The sequence below is a fragment of the Melozone crissalis genome, unplaced genomic scaffold (assembly GCF_028551555.1).
Source record: "Melozone crissalis strain CALT ecotype California unplaced genomic scaffold, PUWL_Pcris_2 ptg000334l_1, whole genome shotgun sequence".
In the NCBI taxonomy this organism is placed as follows: Eukaryota; Metazoa; Chordata; class Aves; order Passeriformes; family Passerellidae; genus Melozone; species Melozone crissalis.
The window spans coordinates 503,866-521,517 of record NW_026536083.1 but is presented as its reverse complement, the minus strand read 5'-3'; the positions used below and the strand labels follow the sequence as shown (position 1 = coordinate 521,517).

Genomic DNA, 17,652 nt, shown 5'->3' with positions numbered 1-17,652 from the left:
TTTTAAAGCTGATAGCTCTTCATCCTAGAGTGTCTACCTGCAGCATTACAAATTTGATATAAATCAGCTGCTGTGGCTAACTAGTCCTAGTACAGCAGTTTACTCATAACATTTATTTTAGGCTTTCTAATAACATACAAGTTTTCAGAGTCTAAAGATACATTAACTCCTGTATATACAACTTATTTTCCCTAGCACTAAAGAAAATTTGCTTTTAAGGGTTTACACTAAAGAGGAGGTGAAATTCAAGTCACATGACTTGTGGAATTAATCGCCCTGATTTCAGTGTGATCTATGTGAAAGTGAAATAAGTGGTATTTGGCTGGGGTACAGAAAACCAAGAGTGACACATCCAAATGAACCGCAGGGAATCAAAATGGAATTACTGAAATTACAGTCTGCAATTACTAAAAACACATTATGAAGTTACCACGCTTATGTAAAGAAGCTAATTGTAATTACCAAAATTATATTTAGCCCAGGTATTATCATTAGCATCTTTCATAAACATTTCTGTGAAGGGTTTAATCCTTAGTGATCAAGACCTCAGTGCTCTGCTGGTTACAGAAAACACCTTTTCCAGCAGTAAGATACCCCTTAAATCAAATCTCAGGGTTTGGTTTGGAGTCAGAATGCCACCTTCCAGATTACTAATCTCTGTTCCTACAGCAAATGCCATTTCCCTTTTTAATCTTCAATCAAATGACCCCAGAAACTAATTCCAGCTGGCTTATGAGTCATACTAAGCTTCAATTTCACAAAGATAAGTTGAGTATATTTGATTTTCAGAATATCCAGTCCATTGCTTTTTCATGGTTTTATTTCATGACTAATCAGATTCATTTCAGTGTAAAGTGATAAAACCTGCTAAAAATAACACCTCCACTGGTCATACATTCCCAATTCATATGTCATAAACAGCAGTTGTTATATTCACTAATTAGCATGATACATGCTCCTGATTACACTTTTGTTAAACTTAGGTGTCAGCTTTTCCATATGTCCCCTCTGGAGGTCTGTAGTACTTTGGGAAAGCCATCAGCTGTATCATGTTGAATGCATACTTTCTGCATTTGACATTCTTCAGAACATTCTCTATGCGGCATCCTTCTCTAGTGAAAGGGGGAAAAAGTACAACTTCATGAAACATAGAATAAATAAATATGCTTTATTTGTTCATTGCAGAGTTTCAGCAACAGTTGAAGTAAAAATAACAAGGATTCAACTCTACATTTTTGTTTTCCATGAGTGATGATACATCTTACAGAATTAAATCCAAGGCCAGGCCCAGTACACTTATTGCCCTCAGAAATAGGTGATAAGATTTTCCATCCCCCTAATATATCTGCCCTTGAGGTTTAAAGTTCAGTAAAAAAATTTAATAACTTTAATGATACATTTTGTTCTAATTCCAGAAATATATTTGCCTTTTAAACCTTTTCATACCTTTCTTTTTCAATTGATTTGCTATATATGTGTGAGTATACATTGCCCTAAAATGCACATTCTAGGAATAAGGAATTTTATTAAGTCTGGCCCTAGAGATTCGTGAAGGAAAGTTTCATCTCTGCTTCATTTGCTGTATGTTCAGCTTTGCAATGAAAAAAAGAGAGAATGGCTTTTCAAACAGCCCAATCCACCTCTCTGCTTTATAAAGGAAGGATGTTCGTTCACATACAGTACAAAAGTCACAAGTGCCAAAGTGGTGCATCAAGACATAAACAGGACTTTGTTAAAAAGAATATAAAAGTGTACTGAAAGCAAAAGCAACTAAAGCAACAATTACAAACAGGCTAATTTCATTACAAAACAGAACTTAGTATATTCTATTTACTCTACAGAAAAGGGTTAGTTGTAGCAAAGTAATAATAATTTATTAAACGAAAACAATCCCGTCAGCTAGTTACAATGAAAAAACACAACGGAAGATAAGTCTCACAAACCATTGCCCTGCCATATTTGTCTAGGGGTTAGTTTGTGTTGTGCAAATTTTTTTTTTTTTTTTTTTTTTTTTTTTTTTTTTGTCAGACTAATTACTCTGGAAAGAGGGATTCAAGCATTCAGGATTCCACAACTTCTATACAGTGACAGCATTGTAAGTGGGCTTTCTTTGCGCTAATTACAGTGGGAAAGCTTTACCATGAACAGAAAGAGCAAATCAATTCACTCAATGCATAGTATACTTCTCGGAGTTCAGAAAAAAAGAATGAAAACACAGTACATTTCAGACATGGGAATCTTAAAGATGAATCCTTGGGGTCTGAGACTGTAGAAATATTACAACATGATTCTTTTTTCTAGAGTTAGTTCGTTGCTGTTTGTAGAAAAGAAAGGAACACAAGTAAAGTTTATTGATATTTGGCTAATAGCAAAGCAAGACTTAAAATAAGCCACACAACCAGCAGGTGTGAGCTGACAAGCAGCAAGGCGACAGGATAGAAGTGTCGAGCAGTTGGCTTGTTATCAGTTAGACAGCCTGTTTTGGGATCATCCGAGTCAGTCAGTGCTCCCTGGGTCTGTCTGCTGTTAAACAGGGAAGTTAGGAACAGATAGAACAGCATTTCAGCAGCAAAGAAAGCCAACACGCAGGCATTTTGACAAAATGAAAGTACAGAGCCATTTTGAGGAAATAGATTTATCTAAGTACTTCCAGTATAACTTTTGTGTTCTACAGCTGACACAGGAAGCACCATCACTGGGCGGCTACTAGCATACTAATGCTACTAGGTGCCTTGGAGTAGTATTCACAAGTGAACATTAAATCACTTCCGCAATGAACTACACCATCACTAAAATCAACACACACACTGAACAGAAATGAAATAAGGAGGTTGAAAAAAAAAGTTAAGGAAGCAAAGAAAAAAAGATCATGAGTAGGTCATAATGCAACACTGAACAAATGATGTCTCCATGGTGCTCACAGGCTTTTCAGTCCTGCTTCAGTATCTATTAGGAAGTTTATTGGCAGAAATGAAAAGGCCACACACTAACAGCTATTCTAAAATAGTATTAAATGATGGTAAACTGACTTCAAAAATTCATCACTGCTGGTGACTCAAAGTCCATAGCAGTTCTTTTTATTCAAAGGCTCGCACCTGCATTCCTCTAAGTAAATCACCTTGTATCTTTATCAGTCAACACAGGGAGGAGCTAATCTACTTAGAAGGAAGTTCTACTGAATCACGCTGGATTGTGTGGTCCTTGTCCTACCAGAGCAACAGGGACACTTCCACTGCCAGGCTTGCCTTTTGTATTCTTGACAGATTCTCTGTAAGTACAATTACTCACACTGCAACCACACTTCTTCAATTCCTCTGAAGCTTACTTGCATACACTCAGGAGTCCTGTTTATAGACTTCCTTTGGGCAGCAAGGACTGGCAAGATTTTTTTTTTTTTTCTATTTACTATGAATATCCTGTGATGAAAAGATAACTTGCCATTTTTTAATGTGGACTTGAGAATATCCAAATATATCAGATGACAATGCAGTGCCCTTTCAGAAGGACAGGTCACAAGTATGCTCTTGCTTTCAAGAGAGAAAAAGCTGGCAGACATTATCTTTACTGTCCCACAGCTGCAGGTAAGATGAAGAGGATACTCTGAAAACAGCAGCAGCCACATCACCTTACAGAAAGCCTGCCTTCTGACTCGTGTGTTAAAGGGCAGTGCTACATTTCCTAAGCTTGGATAGCAAGAGAGGTGCAAGAGCTGCGTTTGCAGGTGGAACCCTAGGCAAGGGGGGGTTGATCAAAACCTTTCCTTGCCCAATTTCTCTTTTGAACAAGCCTTCCATAATAAGTTCTTAGTCTTAGTCTTTGCTTTGAACTTCAGTCTGTATGTTACACTAATAAAGGGATCAATACATACTATTTTGAATAGCAAAATAAGAGATAAAAAAATAAAACCCCTGCTATTTTCATCTAGGTCAAAGTAATTGCTGGTGGCAGGGTGTTTGCTGCTTTTGTTCTACAGATCTCAAGTGTCCATGGATGGAACTTGGGCAGAACTGAGACTTTGCTGTAGACATTATCTCAGAAACTATCAAGAAATTAAGCTGATTGCATGGTTTATTGGCCTTGTCAGCACTGAAATAAGTAATTCTGTGTTTCTCTATCAGACTGCTCCAGCTATGCCTCTGTCCTAGGGCCCACCTACAGAACTGCCTTCCTCTTCTGCTCACAGTGACATTACTATTTGTGATCAGCTGGGAGGACTAACTTTATTGTTCCCAGTTAATGTTGTCCTCCATTATGTATTTCTATATACTTTTTTAAGAACCTGCTGCTTGCTGGTTTTCCTTTTCTTTTTTTAATCTCCACAGCATCCCACAGGTTTGTCCCTTTGACCCTGTCCCCTTACTCCCTTCCAACTCCTCAAGGTGAGCCTGCAGGTTTCAGCTTACTCCCCTTATGCCCACAACTCATGAGAAGTCCAGCTCAACCCTCCCAGTCCCATCTCTTCCTTCCCAGTCACAGAGTCCGGGTGATTTTTGTTTGCCCTGCATCCCTTCCATCACAGACATCACGTGTGCTCCTATGCACACACCAAACTTTTTTCTTCTGGAGAAATCCATCTGGGCAGCAGTGAAGTTGAGCATTCAGTAGGGTGCACAGCCACTGCATTAATCAGATTGATTGTTTACACCAATCTGGAGAGCCCTGGCTTTGCACACCAATGGTTCATTCCAAGCAGGCTGAGTCACACACTTGCAGGTTGTTCCTACAGGGATGAACCCTCCTGCTTCTGTGGTGTGCCTTGCTCTGTTGGACTCCACATCTCAACAGTGTCTGGCTTTCATCTGCATTGCTACAAGTCACATTAGCTTCAGTGAGATTTATGCGGGAGTAATGATGGAAATACAGATAAAAGCCATTTGTTCTCTTTTTTTTTTTTTTCCCAACAGAAAAGCCTACAGTACATTTGTTCTTTGATATGCTGAAAAGAATGATCGGTGTCTTTTAACATAAAAAGTTTATCTTCCCCCCAGGAAAGCAACCGTGAACAGCTGATGCACAGGCACTCTGTTCCACAAATTAGTCACATCATTCAATGCATGATTCAATAAGATGTCGCCAAAATAGAGCAAGAGGATCCAAGTCCATTATTAGCTTCCTAAGAACAAGCTGAGCAGAATAGCTACGCATGCTTTTAATTGAGGAGGAATATTTGATCAGGGTCAGATGCCTTGCTATAGCGTGTGCCAACATTTCTCAGTGCAGTGCAGTGACAGTGCCTTCCAACACACCCCAAAGTGTCCTCTGCAGTGACTATTGAACAAAGCAAAGACCTACACCCAGCTGTCAGCACCATAACATTGCTTCCCCTGGCTCACCCCACCCTGGAGGAGTTTCACTGCAAACAGCAGAAATCCCACTAGTGCCCTGTCAGCTGGATTCATGTGGCTTCTGACTGACAGCACAACCAGAACAGAGCGCTAAGGGTGCTACATGCTCAGGTGTGAAGGTACAGCCATAGTTTCAGACGTTATCTCCATCACAAATTGAACTTTAACAGCAAAAGGAAGGAAGAAAACTTGAAAAATAACCAGCAAGTTTCTATTTTACAAATAATTTAAACAGAAGTAGTGAAACCACCTAAGTTCGCAACATCTGGAGTCATGAACACCCCACTAACCTATCATACAATTTTTATTCATTTACTCTCCAATTGTTCATTTGAGACCTCCGGCACAGCACAAACACATTGTAGCAGCCAAGGGTTCTGTAAGTTAATGACAATATAACCATTTCAGCCTGCCTTCTATCTCATTTGATGTTTTATCATCCTAAACTCCTGTTAGGAGTTGCTACATGCTTATCAAATGAGGCAAAGGCAAAACAGCAGGTATTTTTTGTTCTTTTCAAATTCAGCTGATAAATTATTTGGACCTCAAAGTAGTGAAGCAGAGATGATGAAAATGGTGTGAGGAAAAAGCCTCTCAAGTCCTTAAGAGAGTCAAGCACACACATGAGGGCACATTCTGGCTTTCGATTGTCAGTCACACTGATGTCCCTGAGCAACGTTTTTGGAGGAGATGATTTTCACATTTTGGGATGTATGCTTCTTTTTTAGAACTTTTCCAGCTACAGTTATTAGCAACACTGGAAACGTTGAACTCTTCTACACGATTTCTTCAGGTGGAATAAACAGGCAGCTTTCTATTAACAGGTGTCCCACGTGCTAGTGGTGACTACCGTTTGAATTCATGTCCTACTGCACTTGTACTTTATGGGAATTTCCCTTTTTTTTTTTGTAGACAGATTCAAGCAAGGTTTTTCTGGTCCTGATGTGTTTTTCTTCTTAAACTTCGGTGCTGACACAGAAAATAGCAAAAGTAAGTTGCTTCTCTAGAGTGCCATCTGGTAATAGTAGAGACATTTCTTCAAATAGAAAGGATGGCTAACAGTTCTCAGTCTTACACAATTTTGATAACTTACCTATTCCTTTTATTTCAAGACAGTCAAGTTCATAAGCAGCTTTCAAGAAGCAGCTTCTCTTAAGAAGTTTTTGGAACGAAAGCATCCTAATTTCTACATGATACATGTTACTGGGATTGACTGAAACACTTCAGAGAATAATCACCTGTATCAATGTACAGCACTACAGTTCAAGAAGGCAGCCTTAACTTTTTCAAAGAGAAAATGTGGGATCCTTGTGAACATCTCCTAGCCATTACCAAGCTGCTGCACTAGCACATCTAGAAGAATAAAACATCATGCAGAAGGAAATAAACAGGTATCAGCCTAGTCCTGAAGGATTTCAGTATCAGAGCAGAACTCAGATAAAACATATAAAGGAACATCGGGAAACAAAATTTTATTTTGAAATATGAAGTTGATGCAATAAACCTCCAACAATTTTTAAGAACAAAAAATGGTTCTGCATTGTTTCAAAATGGAAGCTAAGGGAGGGGAATCAGCAGAGACATCTTTTGTATCAATGATCTTTAAAATTATTCTTTTTCTGATACGCATTTAATAACTTAAATTTTTTCCCTCAAATCCACATGGCACTAAATAAAGTAGAAGATGCTAGAAATCAATTTTTGCTGCTTACATGATCCTATAATCTCAGCTCAAAACAACGAGAATTGCTGAAACTGATAAGCAGTCTTAGATCCAAGAATACTGAGAAATTCAGTCAGTGATTTAGGAAGCTGCTATTTAAACATACACAAAAACCCCAGACTGTTTATCAAATCTGTTTTATCAAATTGTCACACTAAACTCCCTCCTCCTGTTTTAACCTTTTGTAATGCAAGTTTTTCCCTACTCTTGTTGCTAGAATAGAAATCCTCTATTTCCCCACTCCTTTCTTCTCTCCTTGCTTGGTTATAACACACGACTTTTCTAATGCAATATTTAGGAAATAGAAAGGAAAGTAGATCATACAATATGAGGCTTGACCACTGAGTTGGACCATGCAGCAGATTCATGGTGCAGTCATGATGATAGGACACCTAGATCTTGAAAATCAGCTATTGTGAAGTAACTGTGGGGTTTGGGCTCAAAACCATTACGGAGTTTCAGTCTGTACAGAGCTAAAAATTCAATTTTGAGGAGGTGGTCAGAGACAGCAAGCTACTGGAGGCTCAGTGCTGGACAGGGTACAGGTTTTCAGCACTATTATGAACAGGCCTTAACAGTTCAGTACAGAGCAAGAGATTAATAAAGAAACCCTCTTGCAGCAATATTTAATAACAGGCAAGGAGACACTTGGTCCCACAGCCACACAACCACATCCGGGAAAACCCTGTTGTCTTATGTGCTGACATGGACAGGGATCCTTTGGAAGGAATGCTGAAGTCAAAACTCAATTTACACAGTTGCTCTTTTGCTCTGCTGTGTATGTGTTCTCCTTGAAGTCAAAATAATTATAAATGTGCAAATTTATGACCTATTTTATCAGCTTAGCTGTGTTTGGATTTCCCAGAGCAAGTGAAAGAGGCACACACCCTGCACTGCAGGCAACAAAACAGCACAACTCACTCCAGCTTTGGGCCATGGAAACATCTCCCGAATTGCTGGTTCACACAGAGCAACACCCCTATATTTGTCTATGTTTACTTTTTAACATACAATTAACTCCAAAGAATAGACGGGAAAAGGGCAGTTTCAAGCTTGATATCTAATATGCATAAAACATGCTACTGGGTAATATACATCTCTACCAGTGTTCATCTTAGCATTTTAGAAATCTCTGCTGATTGCAGAAGAATTAATATTTTCCTTTTTGACTGATACAGAATGCCTTCAAGAATGGTTTTCCCTCAATGTTAAAGAGTATCTATGTGGTAAAAAAGTAACATTGACAAACTTATTATAGTGAAAATACAAGAAACATTAAGAAAAAATTCCAGTTAGAATCACAATTTTTGTCACTGGTGCATTTAGGACACCTCCATTAGCAGGCTAAATTCACCCTCAGCATCTGAACAGCAAAGCCAAGTTGACTTTCTGTGCCTGTGTCCCTTAATCTGCCAAAATGGACAGCAGATGCTGCCCCATGGGCACAGTATCCTGGTCATGCCAACTCCCAAAGTGCCCTGGAATCACTTGAGAGCACACTTAATCTGCCAAAACTGCATCCGGAAACATTTAATAATTTCACTGTATAAAATGACTGAGATCATGTTCTAGCATCTGTCCCCAGAGGTTTTCAATTTACAGCTGTGGCCAGAAGCTTCAAGTCCTGCAAAGTCATTGTGGTGACTGTGTGAGAGATTAGCTTCAGAACTGGAAAGTGATGGGTTTGCAGAGGAGATTCTTCTTTACCTGTCGAGACAGCAGAGCAGTTTCTGAAACATGATTTTCACCTCTACTGTACTCCAAGGAAAGGATTTGCTATTTCATTCTGCTTTTTACTGATAGTCCTCTGTAGTATTACACATCAATTTTACAAAGGTTTCTCTGTCTATCAAAAAGTATGGTTCTAATAATCTTCCTAGACACTCTTCTATAAAGTATTAGGATTACATGTGTATGGGAATTTCTCAGGTCAAAGTTGCGAAATCTTTCCTGACAAATTTCTCTTACAAGGTGTCAAATTCAGTCTAATGTACGACCAACACTAAAGCCAATGTGGTCTGCATCTCTGTGCAGGAAAACAACCAAGCAAAACCCCACGGGTTTGACATTCACTTGAGCTCTGAACAGATCCAACATTTCCCTTCCGTAAGGGTAGGGCACTGGCATAATTGGTTAGCAAGTCACACTTGTTTCCAGACTGTTTCTGTCACAGCAAGAGAGTTTTACTGAAGATGTAGTTATACATTTAGCTCACATAGCACAGTGAAACATAAATCCATGATAAATTCTTTCATATGTCTAATCAGGTTTAAATACTTTCTGTTGGCCATGAAAATAAATCTTTGTGAGTCATCCCTTTTCTTTTGGCAAAAATTTTTTTAGTCTTTTTCCCCATGCTGAGGACAAAGTAGCAAAGCTGATTTAAGAGGCAGAAAGGGCTTCCTACACTAGTTAACAGACACGTGTGAAAGATGAAGCTTAAAATCTGTTATTCATTTCGAGATGTCCAAATCTATGGGTAGGATGACAGAATTAAGGTCAGAGAACTGCTGGTGTAAACAGAACATCATTTAATCTATGTTGCATCCCTAATTTAGGTATTTTAAGGGAGGAGGGTGCTGAACAGAAGGAATTCTAAATTTGAATGTTGTGACTTGCTGGGTTTTCACTTTGAGATATATGAAAGGAGGAATGCAACTGCTTTTCATTAATGACACCAAGAGACATAGTCTCTTCATGGGATTAACCAAAGTGTGAGTCATAAACTGCAGACAACTGCTAGTCTCTAAATAATTCAGCTAAATAATGTCAGTTCATTAAAAAAACTTTCACCTAACACACTGATACATTTTTTAAAAACCACAAAGCCAGTTTGAGATTTTATCTGTTCTGATCCCAGCTGTTCTTTCAGTAGCACACAGTCTGGGGGTATATTTATACAAGGTGAATTTGTGCACATATAGATTCCCCAGCCACAAAGAAAAATGCATCTAAATCTGATTTTAGCTGCCACCAGGAAAAAAAATGCAGCCCTGTTTTGGTTAGGTAGGGAGCTAACCAAAACAACCTATCCAAAAAATGCATAGGCTGGGATGCACACTGCAGCAACCTAAAAATTGTGTCCCAACATTACTACCAATAAACCATCTTCTCCTCTCTTCAGCAGGTAGATTGTTAGAGAACTTTGGAAAATGCAAGGAAAACTCCATTTGAATCAGAAACACACAATTTTTCCATGTACTTCCTTCAGGGCAAATGACAAGGCTGGATAAAATTCTAATTTAAATGCCTTGAATGCATTTGTCATCTTTTCTGTTAATAGGTACAATGTGGAGACTTAGAGAAATAAACCTTTCTATGAGAAATTAGGAGTGAATGTAATTCTTTCATCTTACTTGTTTTGTTTCAGTATCTTTTTAGAAGATGGCTGAAATTTTGGAGTCTGTTCTTCACTCAAGTACCAAGGAGGAGAACTGAAACTGAAATCTTTTAAACAATATTGAATACAAGCATTTTCTCTTTGGTTGTTAAGCTGCATTTGTAAGGAAATCTTTATTTGAATGCTACTGCAGATTTGTTAAGAAGTTCATTGTATCTCACAAAGACAATATTAGCACAGATTCACTTTTTAAGCAAAAATACCACTGCACTGAAAGGGAAAATAAAGAGATGAAAGCCCATACTATTTTCCCCCCAGTATCAAGAAAAAAAAAAAGACTTTCAGAAGATTTGAGATCACTAAAGACTAAAAATTCAATAAGCCATTTATTTACCTTCTGCATTTCTAAATCTTTGCTGGCAGAAAGGAGTAAATAATTTATAACACAGGTGCAAATACCTTCCTCTCTGCAATAACACTACATTTTTCTCACTGTTACAAAGAGCTGAAGGACGTGGTTTTGCTCAGTGCAGTAACAGTAATTGTCAGTTTGCCAAAGATCAAAGACGCAGTTCTCAGGATAAGCTCTATGAACTATGCTCAAGACTCCCTGAGCACAAGAGGAGTTCACTGCACTGTCAGCAGCACTTAACCATGAGCTAAGTCTCTGACAGATGAAAAAAATGGCAATTTATTTCCTGACCTGGACTGAACTATCAGATACATATGAAGTTTCTTATAAAGTCAGTCTTTCCTGCGTTGCAGACTGTGTTCCCTCAAGCGCATGACCAGTGGTGCTGAAACATTATCACCAGAGTTTAAACTACAATGCCTTGGGACCTTCTACAGAACCTGCCAATTCCTGAAACTTTGGAGTCTCTGGGTTTGAGATATTTTAAGTATGAATGTTCCCAAGCACATGTTTAGCAAGCCACATATGCAACTGCCAAGCAGAACAGCAATGGGGCTTTCCACATTTGGTGGCAATTGCAATCACGGGGAAAAGAGGGTGTTTTCCTGTGAGAAATCCAAAACATTAAAAAAAAAAAAAGGAACCATCCAAGATTTTGTGGGAAACATTCATCCATTATTATTTTCTTCTGAAGAAGCAGCATGCCAATAGCAATGTTGGAGTATTCCTTCCTTCCTTCCTTCCCCAGGATGGGACACAGAAGGTAGCAAGTGGGTACAAATGTCTCACTGGGATGGTGGAGAGTGACCTTTGTCTGCAGTGCATTTTCCTACTCTATTATATGCACTGCTTATTATGTGCACTGGAAGGAAAACAGCTCAAGGTACATTTCAGAGTTTCATCATCTCACGGTGCTCCGACTTTAGCTAAACACTGCTCCAATTTTCCAGAAAAACCCTGTATTTTGAAATAACTACAAAATATTAGACTACACAGATTGAGGTTGTGCTGGAGGCAATGCCAGTGCCTCTGATTTTACACTCTCTTTATAAGAATACAGTTCTCAACTATATTCTTATACGTATATAAGATTACATTCTTATTACATTTATATTACATTCATATATTCTGGTATGCTTATGTTTCTGGCCATGCCTTCTTCAGTCACTAGGAAAACCAATAACACTTATTCATATGCTTCAGGTGTTTGGATCAAATAAATATGAGCCAGAGGCCAGGTGTTCATACAGAAAAACCTACAGTGCAGCCAAAAAGCACACAGGTTGTTAATGAGAAACATTTCATCCTCTCCAAATGCCTGTAATGTCAGGCCTTAAGGAATTCCGCTTTCTTTTCAATTTCTAATAAATGCTAATGTCCTTCAATTATATTGCAACTCACTCCACATTAACCTCATTAGGAATAATGCTGCCTTTCCAGGTGAGTGAGGGATGTCAGCACTCACAGTCCTCTCTAGCACTTGCTCGTGGCCAGGGGACTACGAAAAAGGGCAGCCACCCTCCAAAAACATCTGAGCAGGCTGATTCTGTCCCTGGTTTTTAGATAATCCTGAGCTTCTATGTCTGTTGGACAGCACTTACAGGCTTCTGGTAACTAAACAATTTCGGTTTGGTTATTTTTTAAAGATCTCAACAATTCTTATAGCTTTATTCTCAATTACCCTTTATTAAAAACTTATTATCAGTTAACATCATCTTGTCAGAGCCTGGTTTACACATGGAAATTAGTCCACTTGTCCCTTTTTATTAGTATTCAATTCTGTGTTAAATGCACTATTAATGTACAGCTACTGATAGCTTAAATAAAATCTATAAAACACAAAAGCTGCAATTAAACAGCAAAAGCAATTTAAAAAAAATTATCTTTGCAGAGCTACAGGCATCTTTTGTTATCTCATGAATGTACACATGGGACAGGGCTTGCGCTCTCTTTGTTGTTCATAATATCCTTGCTACTCTCTTAGAACACTGGAGTTGGTTAAAGCAAGCACTCTGAATTCCTTGAACTATTTCCTTTGCTTTTCCTGCTTGCATGAATAGCTAATGATGGCAGATATGAGATTCAAATAAAGCTAAAGATATGTGAGTGCAGGCCAGCAGCTGCACTTGTCAGACAAGAAGGCTCATCAATGCAGACAGAGTATTTTGATGTATGAAATAATAAATGACATTTTCCCATGTATGGTGCACAGTAATGAAGCACATGCAGAACACTACAGAATATGAAAAATATTATAATCCTCCCCAAGATGGAATTGCTCACAGATAATGGAAATTTCAATGGAAAAGTAATGGGTTTAGATTTGACCAATAATGTTCTCTCGAGTGCAGAGGAATTCAACAACCGAAGAAGCAACAGACAACCTGAGGGCAAGGAAAGAGCTCTCTACCAAACACTTGCTTCCATAAACAGGACATACTTTATTTAGAAAGCTTCCTCACCCTCCCATTCATTCAAATTATTAGCTGCATATTTTTATTAAGGAACACTGATTATAAGTTCTTTTTCAAAAATAAACACATCAAATCACAATGGTAGAAAAACTAGAGCAACATCTAACAAAATACTGAAAAAGTGTTCTTCAGTATAGAAGTATAACTTCTGCACATGTATCTACTCAAAATGGCTAAATATCTGCAGAATTTGTAATGTTGCTGAAGTTATGCAAGCTAAAGTAACTTTGTCTGGAAGAGTTATCAAATAAAGTTTTTCTATGAAAATAAACAAGAATTTAGCATAAGGGCACTATAACTACATCACTTGATGGCTACTGCTCTCTATGTAAACAAGGAAAGTAACCAAAGTGGACTTCTACCCTTATTGCAAAGCATGCAGTAGTTATCATATGAATTGAGCAAACAAGCAGCCTCTATCTTGTAGCAGCTATAGTTTAAAGAGTAACTTAACAGTACACATTTCGTTTCTTACCCATTTCTTCTTTCTAATAACTCCTGGCTTCCTTGACCTCATGATAATAAATAAATTAGTGTCTAGTGACAAGCATATGTTTAAAAGCCCATCAGGTTCTGATGTCAGCAAAATTTTCCTCAAGCTAAGTTTTGCCCTCATACCTTTATTTCACCTTCAGGTATTTACCATGACAACTACAGAATACACTTCTGAGACCTGATCCAACTCCTTTAAAAGGCAACATTCCCTAACCATGAGTGGCAAGTCTTTGGGTGCCAAATTTAACAGCCCAGGCTTCCTCTAGTTCTACAGAGCATCCCCAGGATGATTCAGGGCCCCTAAATCAGGCTACTAACCATCCTCCCCAGGACAGTATTGGGAACCTGAGTCCTTAGCTGGGATACAATAGCTATCTAAAGTTTTATGATAGAAATAGCTTGATTATAAGTGTTGCACTGAATTCAGTGGTCTTTGGAAATAACTTCTCCAATGCCAATCGCCCAAATGTTTTTTCCCTCTCATCTTCAAAGAGCTTCATAATCTCAAGTCCATACTTGCACTGCCACTGTATCCCCTAAAATATGAAGCTCACAAGCCTAGATTTTATCTCCAGCACCATAAACATAGTCAAACATGATGGATAACAACATAAACTTTCAAGCTCACTTGACGACAGAGTACTTTTGAAGGACAGACTTGATTTTTGTCTGTAGTGTAAATAAAAGAAAAACCAAGAGATTTATGAGCCAGGAATTGTCAGGTTTGGGCTACATTATGATGTGGTACAGAACATTAGGCTTTGCAACAAGATGAAATGTATTATTTCTCTTTTGGCATTCCATACCCAATGGAGTATGGATAGCGAGCTTCAAGTTTTTATTTTTGCCATATAAGATCATTTGACTTTTTCCACTCCATTGTAGTATATTTTTAATTTAATAAAACTTATAATTAAAAAACCCCTTCTAGTTTATTCAAGGATTACAATTCAGAGGGGGTTCATTTAATTCCAATAGTTTTAACATCTGTGGTTTAAGTTGCAGAAAGCTTCAAAAGTAGCTATTGAAATAATGTATTGCTTCATTTACAAAGGAAATTGGATGCCTAATGCATTTTGTGGTGCAATAATAACGAAGCTGTAGTATTTGCATAAAGCAGCCCACAGTAGTACCAGGTGTAGGTCCTGTCTGAAGAAAGGCTTTTAGACTTTTCCTAGCCCAGTGTGGACACATTATTCCATCGGGTTACACATTAGCATAGAGTTTTGCTTTCCAAATGGCTTTGATTGGTCTGATCAGAGGATCAGCCTCTTCATCTCAACAACCTATTATTTGCTACAAGGATCTCATCCTGATAATCATGAGCCATACTTCTTCTGGGTATGAATTTATGTAGACCTAATTCAAACCTAGGAGGTGAACTCCAAATGGTGTTACCGTATTCGCTGCAACAACAAGCAAAGCAGAAAATGTCAGGGTTTAATCTGCTCAAGAGAGAAACACTCTCAGAAGAGAACTATGTCTCAAAAATATCTGTCTTGTGTTTGAACATCTGTGTAAGCATGCAGGAGGTAATCTGTACTAAGTTCAAGTTCATTACCACCTCATTGCAAGTTTTTCAGATTGGAATTAAGTTAAGACTGAAATGAGGTTTTTTTAATCCCTATTGTGCTGCACCAAAGAAGATGCTTTGTGACAGCAGGAAGAACGATTGCCTTTAGGATAGAAAATATAAAATTTGAGATACATCTGTCACAAAAAGATTTTTAAATAGTCTGCTAAGCCTACAAATACTTTTCTACACTACTGTACCCAGCATTGTCTTGCCAGTGAATACCCTTGGTGTAAAAGTAAGAAAATGTGTCTGATTTGAAAAATGTTACTGCACTCAAGTTTCTCTGAAAACCAAGAACAAGAGCTTGATCACATTGTATGAAATGCCTACATTTTCCTAGAGCTTCTATCCCACCAAAATTTTCATTTACAAACAAAGATCATCACATGAAGTAATAAATCTGGCAGCACATCTTGGGCTCCTTGCACGGCACAGGAGAGAAAATAAACAGCATCATAGTCGTCTGATATGTGCCAAATTACTTGAAAAATAAATTCAAAAAGCGTCTTCACACGGCAAATGAACGTCAAACTAACTTTAATGTGGTTATCTACAAATTTGCTGATAATATCACTGTGATAGCAAATTTTTACAGAGAAAGGTGACATAGGGAGCAGCCTTCTCCCTGAGGCTACCACACAGCAGGAAAGCCAGAGAGGATTTTATTCAGGATGATGTTGAGGGAAGATTATCCATCAGCACTCAAAAGCTTAAACACCAGTTCAGCAGTGTCCAGAAGGCAGAGAGCCTTGAATTGTGCAGCCAGCATTGCTGCATTTGCTATGTCAGCATGAACCCAAGTAGCAAGGAGGAGTGTGAAAACAGAATTAGTACTATGCAGAAAAGTGAATGTCAGTAAGGTAATGAACATTATTTACAAGCTTTGCTATTGCACACTCAAGTACAGCAACAGGACTCTTATTTAAAGCAAAACAGTCTATGAGAAGAGGCCCTTTTAAAGAAAAAGTAGATTCAAATGAAATTTCAAACAAAGGAAGGACTATGATGTCATAAAGGACTTGGCACCTCTGTACTAGTTTTCTCCCACTTTAAAATTGAAAGAGATCCAAGAGCATTTCTTTCTCTTGCCCTTTGGTTGTCAATTATAAGCTTTTTAAATCAAAAAACATTTGACTTTAAAAAGTGCAAGTGGAATAAATACTCAAACCAGTTATAGCCAATATTATCAAAGCAGTCTCTTGTGGATTTTAAGAATAATTTAATGGATCTTTGAGAATGAGATATTGTTGTAGCTGCTTGCCTCTGCCTGATGCTACTTTGATCACTTCAAAACCAGCCAATAATGCCTCTGCCACAGTGCCAGTTTACCCATTTTCATTTGCTTTCCTGAGGCTTTCAATGTAACAACCATTTAGGAGAAATAAACTTAGAACAGAGACCATGCCAGTCTTGGTTAAACACCATGAGCTAAAACCCTAAAGAAACCAAACCAAAACCATGTGGAAAACACTCCACAACAAACTACTCTGGACCCTCACATATTTTACTTACTACACACCACAAGGCAGTTTGTTGGAAGCTGCAAACCTTTCTGAGCTGATTACTTTGTATTCTGTAGATGCTCTGCTATCAACAGTTATGAAAGAATTATAAAGGAATTTAAATTAAAAAACCACCAACTTTGGAACGATGGTTGCAAATCAAATATAAAAGCCAACACTATTTTGACAGGAATTATGTATTTTCATCAGATTTTCAGTTCACCCAGGACACAAACTATTAACCAGATGATCCTACAACGGGGTTTTATAAAATACATGACTGTGTGATCAGATTGCACCTCAGTCTTTTCAATGTTTCAGTAATCTAAACAAGTTCCTCAAATCGGAAAAATGCTGAGTGGAGAGGGGCTGAAGAGTACATATATATATTTTTTAAAGTCAGGTGTATCTCAGTGATCTATTGCAGATAATATGATGCCTTTTTAGCCTGTCTTTCTCTAGAAAGCAAAGGGCACATGCTAGCTCTCGGTGTGAGGGGAAGGAACAGCAATGTGTACATATCCTCTTTGGGCACAAGGACTGAGTTCAGCTAAACTGAAATGTGGGATAAGAAGGCTCACACATTACAGTGTTCCCACAAGGGTAAGGAGACGTGCAGCCAAGGGGAGGCTGTAGCATGAAATTAAAGCTGATGATACATCAGAAAACCCATAGGATGAATGAGAGGGACAGAAAGGAAGGTTTCTTATCTATGTACTACACAACAATTTCACGGAGCAGTAAGTGAAGTTCCTGAGCAGCACACACAGAGGCATTGTCTCCCT

At 38.2% G+C, this 17,652-nt stretch overlaps 1 protein-coding gene across 1 annotated transcript in view; it reads right to left on the bottom strand.

The window, feature by feature from the left end:
* Positions 1-886: 886 nt before the first annotated feature.
* Positions 887-17,652, bottom strand: part of LOC128949952 (inositol polyphosphate 4-phosphatase type II-like) — a gene marked incomplete at its 5' end in the record, with an annotated part of 97,044 nt that continues 80,278 nt past the window's right edge. Inside the window, one exon of the mRNA XM_054294845.1 lies at positions 887-1,112. Coding sequence (XP_054150820.1) covers positions 980-1,112 — 133 coding nt within the window. The remainder of the gene's footprint in view (positions 1,113-17,652) is intronic.